The following is a 12,745-nucleotide window of genomic DNA, read 5'->3' on the forward strand; positions in this document are numbered from 1 at the left end:
CGTGAGATGTATACTCCATATGAGGGCGGACAAGGCCCCTGTATATGGATAGCAACTGTGCAGGGGTAAAGAACTGGTGGAGGCAATACAGAACGCCCAACCTCGAGGAACTGATTTAGTAAGAGAGGAGACGTGAAGTTTCCAGTTAAGATTTTAAGTTAAGGATAGACTGAGGATATTTAGTGTTGAAGAAGGTGACAGCTGGGTGTTGTCGAAGAATAGGGGATAGGTGTTTGGAAGACTGTGTCAAGTTGATAGGTGGAGAAATTGAGTCACACAGAGGGGTCTCTATCCTGGAAGCAGTAATCATTCCATGGGAAATCAGAAAAGTACATCCTCAGGTCGTCCCATCGAGCTGAAGCAAAATGCCAGAGCATTGCCTCTTCAGTGGGTCCAGAGGGTGTACAGGAGCGATAAGACAGGATACAGAAATAAGGTTGTGATCGGAGGAGCCCAACGGAGAGAACAGTTTGATAGAGTAAGCAGAAGGGTTTGAGGTAAGGAAGAGGTCTAGAATGTTGGGCCTGTCTCCAAGACGGTCGGGAATACATGTAGGGTGTTTTGTTGTTTTAGCTGTGATGAATAGTTTTTGAGATAAAGAGGTTAAAAGAAACCCCCCCATTGGGCTGCCTGAGTGTGCCTCGGGGGATCGTCGCGTCCCGCACCACGCGCAATGAAAGGGTTAAACCCTACGACTTAGGGTTATATTAATAGTCTCTCTCTCTCTCTCTCTCTCTCTCTCTCTCTCTCTCTCTCTCTCCCCAATAGTATAAATAGCAAAGCCTAGAACTTACCTCCTTAAGTCTTCTGTGTCTAGTGTCGGTTATGTGTCTTTTACACACTACCAGAGAATCACAGTGGTAATCACAGAGACGGCAGAAATATTTGGCCTTTGGAAACCGCAAAGATTTCTGAAAAAAAGGAATAGGACAATTAAAAATAGATATTTACCAACCATATTTTTATCCATAATCACCTCTATATTTAAAGCTGTCTTCAGAGACAAAGACCTTTGAGTTTGTATTTACACTTTTGTTGAAGACCAGTGACACAATGGATGGCAAAGCAGCACAGGATTCAGTACAGGTAGTCTCCAGTTGCAATGGGGTTGGGGACCGACAGGCCAGTCATATGTTGAACTTTATATTAAAAATATAATTCAAATGTCCCAACGAGCAGCATCCTGTGCCTCCTACCCTCCCCCTCTAAACTCAGCTCTGCCCTCACGTGCTCACCTCACCCTGCCCTTCGTTCCGGTGACCCTTCAGCCACGCAACATTAGGCAATGGAGCTACCAAATTGTTCCAAGATAGCTGTGTTTGCCAAACCCCCCACCAAGTCACTGAACCGCCGGGCATTGTGTTGGTGAAGGGACAGTATACACAAAGGCCATGTCAGTTACCTGAGTGGCCAGTGGTGTCACGTCCGCTGCATCTTTTTGCCTTCTGTGAATGTTTCCTTCAATGATGATTGCTGGAAATGGTTGCCTATAGGAGCTGCTGCAGGAATACTGTGAGGTGCCATTGTGCTAGCCGACTGGCATCTGCTAGATCTAGCAGTAAGCTTGGTAGGAAGCGAGGGAACTGTGTGAACAAACAGCTGCTCTACCCACAGTGGGATATTGGAAATGTCAACTCATTACTTAACAAAGTACAGGTAACTCTCAATTTACGCGAGTATTGTGTCCTTGAAGAGGTCACGTAAATCAAAAACAATGTAAATCAAGCAAGAGGTAGGTTTCTATCGATAAAAAAATATTAACTTCATTCAGTGGAGAGAGAGAGAGAGAGAGAGAGAGAGAGAGAGAGAGAGAGAGAATATCCATAACACCGAGATATACACACAGGCACTCACTCTCAGCCTCACACGTGTGAGAAAGAAATGAGGACACCATGAGCGCATCGGTACCGAGCAGTCTGGTATCGGTATCGTGATTATAGCTGGTACAGTTAGTACCGGTACTGGTACCGATACCTGCCCACCCCAACTGTTGAGTAGCGTGGCAGCGTGGGTACTGTATTGTTGTTCAAGTGGCGCGCAGGAAGAACTGAGCTCAGCTGTGTGGCCGCAGCGCCGTGTGAGTCCAGTTGCGTGAGACATCTGGTGGCCACTTCATAATATATCGCGTATAAGTGAAAAAAAACGTGTAAATTAAACGTTTATTTGGATTTTGGACCCCGCGTTATTTAAAAAACGCGTAAACCAAACTCACGTAAATCGAGTTACCTGTATTACTAATATTACTGGCCTGGTAGTTAGTACAAGTGGTCATAAGTCGCATAAGTGATAACTCGCGGACTACCTGCATCAAGTTATGAGTAGTCACCAAGTTATGGCAGGGCTTGGTTCCAACAGGCAGGTCATAAGTCAAACTGGTTGTGTCTAAATTTACACTAAAAAATTTATCATTCAAATGGCTCACCACGAATAGAGCAGCATTCCCACGCCTTCTAACCTCTGTCCTCAAGCACTGGCCTCACCCCAGCCCTATGTTCAGGTGACCTGTTGGCCACGTAGTATTGTGCAACATTATGCAAGGGAACTGCCAAGTTTTGCCAAGATGGCAAGGTAAAAATATTATAAATGGGTGAAAAAGGAATAGATGACCGTATTTTGCAACATATGACCCGCTCCAGCGTATATGGCGCACCCTAAGCTTTAAGGAAATAATTTGGGAAAAATAATTCAGTGCTTAAAATGCTCAAATACTTGTATGGTTAAGCAAGACTGATGATGCACAGCTTCCCCAAAAAATATTTCGAATATTTATTTGTATATGTAGCCTGTACTGCTTGAATTGGTAACAGTGTACATGAGTCATACAATACAATGTAATTGGCTGTCAGCCAGCGGTGTGGCGTTGAGTATCGTACCCTTGTTTTACTCCATCCAAACCTGATCTGCGTAGGCGCATGCTTCGCTTACATACACAGGGTGGATGAATTTCAAAACAGTACCATGTCTATTGCTGAGGGGTGCAGGATATCTCATTTATCACATTTACCGACATACAAGGGGTGCAGGTTATCTCATTTATCACATTTACTGACATACAAGGGGTGCAGGATATCTCATTTATCACATTTACCGACATACAAGGGGTGCAGGTTTCGTGCGAGTAAACATTGCAAAAGTCAATTTAAATATATCTGTCACCTACAGACCTCCCGGGCAATCACTCGATGACGACCTTGAAATGTACAGCGTCTTAAGGCAGTCACTTAATAACAACGACTCACTGATATTAGGAGACTTTAACCTCCCCCATATCGACTGGGCGACACTGTCAGGTACAGAAGGCGAGTCACATAGAATGATCGAATTTCTAGAAGAAAATTATCTAAGCCAAATGGTTTCTGAGCCAACTCGACAAAATAATATACTCGACCTTGTTATAACGACCCAAGATAACCTTGTCAGTAGTGTCACGGTAGGAGAACACCTCGGTTCTTGCGATCATAAATTAGTGCGCGTCGACATTAAAGCTCAATCATCAGTGACTGAAAATAAAGTAAAGGTGCCCAATTTCAAAAGAGCTAACTTCTCAGAAATCCGACAAAAACTAACAGAAATACAACTATCAGATGACGGCAACGTAGAGGAAGCCTGGCTAAGCCTTAAAAATCACTTACTCACTCAGCAGAACACATTCGTCCCCTTGTGCGAGAAGCGAATTAACACTAATAAAAGCCCACCGTGGTTTAATAGCGAAATTAAACAATCAGTCAATGAGAGAAAATTGTTTTACAGGTTAAAGAAAGAACAAAGCACGCCCGAGAACATTAGACTCTATAATGATGCCAGGCGACGAGTAAAAAGACTAGTAGGTCAGGCAAAGCGTAGATATGAAGAAAATATTGCAGCCAACTGTAAAAATAACCCGAAATCTTTCTTCAGTTACATAAACAACAGAAAGGCGACCAAAAGTGGTATTGGACCTTTAACAAACAGCGACGGTGCACTAGTGACTGACAGCCAACACATTGCAAACCTCTTAAACAATTACTTTTCCTCGGTGTTTAATACTAACAGTCTTCCTCTCGCTACCACCAACACCAGTACTATTGTAAATCTCGAGCATGCATTGCCTAATTTTGAAATAACAACCGATGAAGTCCTTAAAGCTCTCCATTCACTTAAAACAAATAAAAGTCCTGGACCTGACAAAGTATATCCAACTCTGCTGAAAGAAACGAAGAGCAAAATACTCTCCTCCCTCACAACCGTATTCAATATGTCCTTGCGACAAGGCATCGTCCCTTCAGATTGGAAAAAGGCTAATGTGACACGATTTTCAAGAAAGGAGACAAAAAGTACCAGGTAATTACAGGCCCATTAGTCTAACTTCGGTTGTAGGTAAGCTACTTGAGGGCATAATTAGAGACAAAATTGTGAGTTACCTTGAAAGCCACTCATTGATTGGGGACTCACAACATGGCTTCGAAACAAAAGATCCTGCCTATCAAACCTATTAACCTTCTATAACGACCTCTTCACTGTTTATGGCGTAACCAAATCACTGGGCGTAGTCTATCTTGATTTCAGAAAGCGTTTGATAAAGTCCGCATCATAAATTACTTTAGAAATTAAAGCAAATAGGTATTGACGGTCAAGTAAACCAATGGATCGCGAATTGGTTGAGCAACAGACAACAAAGAGTAGTGATTGACGGATTTAACTCAGAGTGGGCGCCTGTCACTAGTGGCGTCCCTCAGGGCTCGGTCCTTGGCCCAGTGCTCGTCATTATTGACATCAACGACGTGGATGTTGGACTCAATAACCGCATTAGTAAATTTGCAGGCGACACAAAGATTGGTAACTCGGTTCTCACTGGCGAAGACAGGCAAAGCCTCCAAGAGGATTTGCACAAAATTTCAGCAGTGGGATAGATGGGAGATGCCCTTTAACGTAGACAAGTGCCAGGTCCTTCAAGTTGGAGCGAGGAATAAGAAGTTCGATTACGAAATGCGGCGTTAAACTCAAAAGCGTTCAATCGTCAAAGACTTGGGGGTCAAAATCGCGTCAAACCTCAAATTCTCACAGCAATGCATCGATGCAGCAAATAAAGCGAACAGAATGTTGGGCTTCATTAAAAGAAACTTTGTATTCAAGAATAAAGATGTAATACTCGCTCTACAACAGTTTAGTCAGACCCACTTGGAATATGCGGTACAGTTTTGGTCCCCCACCATGCAAAGGATATTGCTAAATTAGAAGGTGTTCAGCGTCAACGAAAATTATCCCTTCCTTGCGCAACAAATCCTCGAAGAAAGGCTTTCTATCCTTAACATGTTCTCTCTTGAGAAACGTCGCCTCCGAGGAAAATTGATCGAATGTTTTAAAATACTTAATGGTTTCACGAATGTAGACAGATCAACATTGTTTATGATCGATGACAGTCTGCGCACGAGGAACAATGGCGTAAAACTCAGATGTAGACAAGTAAATTCAGATTGCACCAAATTTTTCTTCACCAACGTTGTAGTGCGAGAATGGAATAAGCTTCCACCATCAGTGGTCCAGTGTAACACGATTGACTCCTTCAAAAATAAGCTCGACCGTCACTTCCTTCAACTTAATATCAACTAGAGTAGAAATGCAACGTTTTGGAGTCTTCTGATTAATGTAAAATCACTTAGGTTTAAGGACAGACCACCAAGTCTGGACCATGGGGTCTGTGTGGTCTGATTTTCTATGTAAATCTATGTAAATCTCATTTATCACATTTACTGACATACAAGGGGTGCAGGATATCACATTTATCACATTTACTGACATACAAGGGGTGCAGGTTATCTCATTTATCACATTTACTGACATACAAGGGGTGCAGGTTATCTCATTTATCACATTTACTGACATACAAGGGGTGCAGGTTATCTCATTTATCACATTTACCGACATACAAGGGGTGCAGGATATCTCATTTATCACATTTACTGACATACAAGGGGTGCAGGTTATCTCATTTATCACATTTACCGACATTCAGGGGGTGCAGGTTATCGCATTTATATAATTTACCGACCTACAAGAAGTGCAGGTTATCTCATTTATCACATTTACTGACAGGGAATGCAGGTTATCTCATTTATCACATTTACTGACATACAAGTGGTGCAGGTTATCTCATTTATCACATTTACTGACATACAAGGGGTGCAGGTTATCTCATTTATCACATTTACTGGCATACAAGGGGTGCAGGTTATCTCATTTATCACATTTACTGACATACAAGGGGTGTAGGTTATCTCATTTATCACATTTACTGGCATACAAGGGGTGTAGGTTATCACATTTACTGACATACAAGGGGTGCAGGTTATCTCATTTATCACATTTACTGACATATAAGGGGTGCAGGATATCTCATTTATCACATTTACTGGCATACAAGGGGTGCAGGTTATCTCATTTATCACATTTACTGGCATACAAGGGGTGCAGGTTATCTCATTTATCACATTTACTGACATACAAGGGGTGCAGGATATCTCATTTATCACATTTACCGACATACAAGGGGTGCAGGATATCTCATTTATCACATTTACTGACATACAAGGGGTGCAGGATATCTCATTTATCACATTTACCGACATACAAGGGGTGCAGGTTATTTCATTTATCACATTTACTGTCATACAAGGGGTGCAGGTTATCTCATTTATCACATTTACTGGCATACAAGGGGTGCAGGTTATCTCATTTATCACATTTACCGACATACAAGGGGTGCAGGTTATCTCATTTATCACATTTACTGACATACAAGGGATGCAGGTTATCTCATTTATCACATTTACCGACATACAAGGGGTGCAGGTTATTTCATTTATCACATTTACTGACATACAAGGGGTGCAGGTTATCTCATTTATCACATTTACCGACATACAAGGGGTGCAGGTTATCTCATTTATCACATTTACTGACATACAAGGGATGCAGGTTATCTCATTTATCACATTTACTGGCATACAAGGGGTGCAGGTTATCTCATTTATCACATTTACTGGCATACAAGGGGTGCAGGTTATGTCATTTATCACATTTACTGACATACAAGGGGTGCAGGTTATGTCATTTATCACATTTACTGGCATACAAGGGGTGCAGGTTATCTCATTTATCACATTTACTGGCATACAAGGGGTGCAGGTTATCTCATTTATCACATTTACTGACATACAAGGGGTGCAGGTTATCTCATTTATCACATTTACTGGCATACAAGGGGTGCAGGTTATTTCATTTATCACATTTACTGACATACAAGGGGTGCAGGTTATCTCATTTATCACATTTACTGACATACAAGGGGTGCAGGTTATCTCATTTATCACATTTACCGACATACAAGGGGTGCAGGAACAAACTCTCATATTTCCAGCATTTTTCAAATTTACAACATACGTCATTTACTTTTATAAAAATTAAAATAAACTTGGGTGGGTCAAAGTTAGTACTGTGATAAATGATAACCTGCACCCCTTGCATAAGAAGTTGACAATAAACACAGTACCGTGCTGAAATTCATCCACCCTGAGTATGTAAACAAAGCCCAGGTATGCACAGACCAGGACCGGACAGAATAAAACACGGGTACAAGACTCGACACCACACTGGGTCGGCAGAATAGCAGGATAACAACAAGGTATGGGCAATCCTCAACCGGTTTCATTTCTATGTTTTTTTTATACCAGTTACCGTATTTCCCGCCATATAAGACGCACCTATAATTTGGCAAGATATATTTAGAAAACGAATAAAAAAACTCCAGATTTTCCCTGAACTTAATGTATGTGCAGTATTACATTCGGCACCTTACTTACAATTATGACTATGACACCGTATGTTGCCCTGTGCCCTTCTCTGTGTTCAAAGTGTTCCACTGCTGGCTGAAGAGTTACACTGCTCTTACCCCGAGCAGCTGTGACTTTGAAATGGTAAACAAAAAGGTTGGTTAGTGGATGCATTCACTGCGGTGTGCAGGCGCTAACTTTCGCCGAGCTACTGAGGAAACTAATCACAAGGGTAGGCGGTGGCTGAAGTGATAGCGTACTGGACCCACATTCACCGCGTGATGGACGACGCGGATTTGAATCCTTACGCTACCACTCGGATTTTTCAGTCACCGCCGAGTGGCTTAAAACTACCCACATGCTGTCCTGAAGACCACCCATCAACCCGGACTCTAGAGGAAGCCGTCCAAGTGAATCAAGAACGAGTTCCGGGGGGCAGCATGAGCCAATGCAGGATGGCGCCACTATAAACACTCGCCTGCGCCAGAACGGGCTGGGCCGACCATCAGGCCGCACCTGGAAGAAGCCTTGGGCCGACCATCAGGCCCCACCGGGAAGATGCCTACCGGCGCAATAGGCAACATAAAAAAAAAAAAATAAATAAAATAAAAAAACACGGGAATGCTACGTTCGATGGGCATTGGGCATGGGATCTTGACTTTCTGGGACCGGCTCAAGTAGAAATATATGTTGATTAATCATATGTTTTAAAAGTTATTTTTACATTAAGAAACAAAAATGTATTTACAATAAACACTTTAGTCATCCACGGATATTCGTTCTTTCGAACATGTATCACAGAAAATGTCAGCTGACCAGGCTGTTGCACAGAAGAAAAACCTCTAGATTAATCCACCCAAGTCCGCCCCACGGTCACCGAGTTGAGTCACATCAGGCAGCACCCTGCTCAACCAATATTGTTCCCGTGTAATAGCCGCTTTAACCATCACCGCCAAGGTACCCGGCACGCTGGTGACTGGCGCTCCACAATGGAATTGTGTTTTGTGTTTCGTGTTCACGCTGCGAATCAGCGCGTCATCTTCTTGTGACCTGTATGTTTATTTCGCATCACTTGTTCTCCTCTCTTCTGCTTATTCACACTTTCCTTTTCTATTGCATTACACTATTCATTATTTAAAGCAATCAAAATTTATACCTTCGGTGCATACCACGCAGGGGTAACTTTTTGGCATTTTCAGAGTGAAAAAAGTGCACACTACACATCGCAAAATAATGTATATTTAATTCTGAGGACACCTGGAAACTCTTGTGTCAAACGGAGGTGTTTTGGGTGTTGGTTTCGTAACAGTGATAATAACCCCTAGGCCTGCCAAAACCCAACCATCAGGGTATAAGATACAGGGTGATTTTTTTTACTTTTCTTTTTTTAAATAGTGCGTCTTATATAGCGGGAAATATGGTATTTGTTTGCCCTGAATTCTATGGCAATTTCTATGGCAACATATTACAAGCACAGCCATGGACTACAAAGAATCATAAACAGTAATAAAGGTAAGTTTACAGTTGCTATTGGACAAGACAAAAAAATTTAAATCAATCAAAATTTTTGCCTTTGGCATACACTGCGCAGGTAACTTTTTGGCAAGTTTTGAGTGAAAAAAAGTGTGCGTCATACGCTGTAACTCAACTTGACTCCATGACTGTCGGAATTGTTTGCCTTTCCAACGGCACCTCCTTGTTGCTTGGCATTATGGGTAGGCGGTGGGTGAGTGGTAGCATGCTGGGCCCACATTCACTGCGTGAAGGACGACGCGGGTTCGAATCCCCACGCTACCACCTCGGATTTTTGAGTCACCGCCGAGTGGCTTAAAACTACCCACATGCTGTCCTGAAGACCACCCATCAACCCAGACTCTAGAGGAAACCGTCCAAGTGAATCAAAAAGGAGCTCCGGGGGGCAGCATGAGCCAAAAGAAGATGGTGCCACTGTAAACACTTGCCTGCGCCATGACGGGCTGGGGCCGACTTAAATTCAGGCCCCTCAAGAGAGCCTATCGGCGCTACAGGCGTACACGTACAAAAAAAAAAATAATAATAATAATAATAAACCTGCTGTACCATTTTGTGCCTTTAGTACCTCTGGATCTACTCTCTTTACATCTTCCTAAAACTGCTGTTCAGCATTTTTATGCATTACTGGTGAGTGATAAACACTCCATGTCTTTTTCCTGATTATGTGAATACATTTTATGTTTTCAGGGGTCCCTTCCCTCCCAATACTCCAAATATTTGTTAACCTGAATGACCTTCAGTGCACTGCCATTCTGATCACTGGACTTGAACAGTGTGTGATGTCCCAGACAGGTAACCATCACGTGGAGAGAAAGGAAAGAGGCGGTGGCAATAATAACTGTCCATGAAGCATGGCATGGCATGCTCTGTGCAGGTACTGTCTCATCATTTCCTAAATAATACAGTAAAATGTCTGTTTATATTGTATTATAATATATAAGTAATCAAGAGGTAATTTAAAGTAAAAAAGATGATGCACGTAGATTATGTGCAGGTACTACGCAATAATTTTTTGAGATGAATATCTGCGGCTTTTGGCACGCAGAGGGGGCGCTGAAACCAATACCGTCATTACCTTTAACAGATACAATAATAATGTGTGAAAAACTTACCTTCTTCAAAGGATACAAAAACTGCTCTTCAAGCTCTGCTAAAACCTCAGGACTTGGACGAAATTCTGGACTCTCTATTTCAGTCCCAACAGGGATTGGAGGATTGTGGAGGCTGTTGACATGTCTTGGGCCATTCACTCTTGGGTCCTTGCTATCCCTGAGAGGGCCACTGGGACCATGGTGGTGGTGAGGTTGGTAGTAGTGTGGGTTGCGAAGGTTACCACCATGCCCAGAGTCATAGTTACTTTGTTTATGAGCATTTCTGTTTGGACTGGCATAATTATCCAAATGTCTGTTATTAAAACCTTTGAAAGGTGAACTTTGATTCACATGTCTAGGATTGCTTCCACCAGGACTGTCAACCCTTCGTCTACCATCATGATACCTGTAAAGAAAAGATATCAGAATTACAACATAAAATCCCTAGGAAAATTAAGCTAAATTTATGCTTAGTTATTCATATGGCAATGATTTATACACAAAACCCTTAGTTTCCCAAACTATAAGTAGGGAGCACCTATCCATGAAATCAATAGAGTCCAGGGAAATGACCCATTCACAGATGTTTATAATATTCAGTCCAGCAATTGCCAATATTCAGTACCCATTCTGGACCTCTAACACACTTTGTCCAGCATAGTTAAGCAGTACATCTAAGAGAGAAACTAAAGCAAGTTATTCGAAGACTTGCATTACATGTCAACAAAGGACGCACGTTTTCGCAGTGAGTAAGCTCGCCAGGAACACAATCCTCGTGTAAATTAGGGGTGGGCAGGAGTCGACTCTAAAATCGAATCCGGAATCGAATCCAATTTAAAGGGATTCGATTCTCCCTCTGCGGCCGACATGACAAATGACGGTCGGTCACGCTGGAACTCATCACAAAGCTATACACTAGAGAGCACAACTCCCACCTCTCACCTGGTTGGCCAGCGAACTGAGTGAGGCCGCCACTCCTGCCCATCGCCAGCCAGAGGATGCCGGACGGGCGAAATTACCACGAATCAGCATGGTAACTCTTTCCTACTACAGTCATCCCTCAAATAGTATGGGGGTTAGGGACTGAGGACCCCCATACTATTCAAAAATCCATATAAAATCAGTGCCCCCCATAGAAACACCCCTGAGCTGCATTTGAGAGAGGGAATCGGGACTCTCAGTACATCCCGAGTGCTCTCAAACACGTGACGCGGTAGCACGAGTTGCCAACTTGGCACGTCCGCTCCGCTCCCGGCTTTGAGAGGTGGAGCGCCTCCGTGCTGTGATGATGTCATCAGCAAACATGGCGGCCCAAACAAACACATAAGTGCTTCCATTGCATCAGGAAGATCAGCGTACCCCATTTTGCTGCGAGTGAGACGCCGTTACCAGAGCAACAACGAGGCTTAGTAAAAGGACGGCCTTTATCTTTACTCTTGCAGCACTCTTGGAGCACTGGCAGTTACTTCAGCAAGAATTTCTTTTACACTATGATAGATACAGCAAACACTGCTCTCATTCACATGGTATGTTCTCCCTACTGCAATGTAACTCATCCCAAAACGTAACTTCTCCTAAATCTGAATTCTTCTGCAAGGTGAACACCTTCCTCGAACGCATTGGGGTGCTTTCAGCAGGTGTTTTGGTAGAACAGTGTTGCCACTCACGCCATGGCTACTTGGTGCGACAAGTGGGAAATTTAAAAATCCTAAAAAAAAAATTTCATGCCAATCCGTATAAAAACGAAACTGTACTATTGGAAACCGTACTATTTGAGGGACGACTGTATCATCAAGCTACCATAATGATAAACAGCAAAACTGAGCCTACCATTGCGTTCTTGAGACATTGCTGCATCTAATAAGCCTTAACCCTTCCCTTGCTAAGCGTTCACAATGAGACTATTTCCCCCAAGCACACTCGGGCACCCCAGCGGGGGAAGGGGCTCTATTTTAACAGCTGTATCTCAAAAACTATTCATCACAGCTACAAAACCATTGGAAAGAAGAGGCCAAGATCTATAAGATTCAGTTATGTAAGCCTCTCCTGCGAACATACAGGCACATTCAGGGGTTTTTTTTTGACGTGAGTGCAACTGGCACTCGCAGTGAGCTTTGACCACCACCAGCAAGTGACGCAAGTGCTCGCTCTTTTAACCTCTGTATCTCAAAAACTATTCATCACAGCTAAAAAACAAAAAACACCATTGGAAAGAGGAGGCCACGATCTATAAGATTTGGTAATGTAAGCCTCTCCTGCAAACATACAGGCACGTTCAGGGGGTGTTGCCTGTGAAGACGTACATTTATACAT

The 12,745-nt window shown here is 42.8% G+C and overlaps 2 protein-coding genes across 18 annotated transcripts in view; one reads left to right on the forward strand and one right to left on the reverse strand.

Moving 5' to 3' along the window:
- LOC126992145 (terminal uridylyltransferase 4-like) overlaps positions 1–12,745 on the reverse strand; it is a 75,278-nt gene that overhangs the window by 35,609 nt on the left and 26,924 nt on the right. For both annotated transcript variants that reach the window (XM_050850801.1, XM_050850802.1), the window contains exons 4-5: positions 10,454–10,838; positions 795–911 (exon numbers count right to left, since the gene is read on the reverse strand). In XM_050850801.1, the coding sequence (XP_050706758.1) occupies positions 795–911; positions 10,454–10,838 (502 nt within the window). The remainder of the gene's footprint in view (positions 1–794; positions 912–10,453; positions 10,839–12,745) is intronic.
- On the forward strand, positions 1,986–10,447 carry LOC126992146 (uncharacterized). 16 transcript variants are annotated; one of them, XR_007746246.1, is made up of 5 exons: positions 5,717–5,875; positions 6,124–6,207; positions 6,409–6,450; positions 6,955–7,038; positions 7,081–10,447. XR_007746246.1 is itself a non-coding variant. In XM_050850806.1 (4 exons), exons 1-4 carry the CDS (start codon positions 2,959–2,961, stop codon positions 7,475–7,477), a joined length of 966 nt encoding a protein of 321 aa, XP_050706763.1. In that variant the 5' UTR covers positions 1,986–2,958; the 3' UTR covers positions 7,478–10,447. The 16 variants fall into 16 exon arrangements, 5 of the variants coding, with proteins under 5 accessions (XP_050706763.1, XP_050706764.1, XP_050706761.1 ...); XR_007746247.1 differs by having other exon boundaries at positions 7,123–10,447; XM_050850806.1 differs by lacking the exons at positions 5,717–5,875; positions 6,124–6,207; positions 6,409–6,450 and adding an exon at positions 1,986–3,023 and having other exon boundaries at positions 6,493–7,038; positions 7,081–7,206; positions 7,249–10,447.

The sequence above is a fragment of the Eriocheir sinensis genome, unplaced genomic scaffold, assembly GCF_024679095.1.
Source record: "Eriocheir sinensis breed Jianghai 21 unplaced genomic scaffold, ASM2467909v1 Scaffold408, whole genome shotgun sequence".
In the NCBI taxonomy this organism is placed as follows: domain Eukaryota; kingdom Metazoa; phylum Arthropoda; class Malacostraca; order Decapoda; family Varunidae; genus Eriocheir; species Eriocheir sinensis.

What these genes read in the sequence shown, in the direction of transcription:
- LOC126992146 (XM_050850803.1), top strand. Translation starts at nt 2,959, where the DNA reads ATGTCTATTGCTGAGGGGTGCAGGATATCTCATTTATCACATTTACCG. An exon ending in CCGACATACAAGGGGTGCAG is followed by an intron (nt 3,024 to 6,492) that starts GTTATCTCATTT and finishes CAAGGGGTGCAG; the next exon opens with GATATCTCATTTATCACATT. An exon ending in CTGGCATACAAGGGGTGCAG is followed by an intron (nt 7,039 to 7,080) that starts GTTATGTCATTT and finishes CAAGGGGTGCAG; the next exon opens with GTTATGTCATTTATCACATT.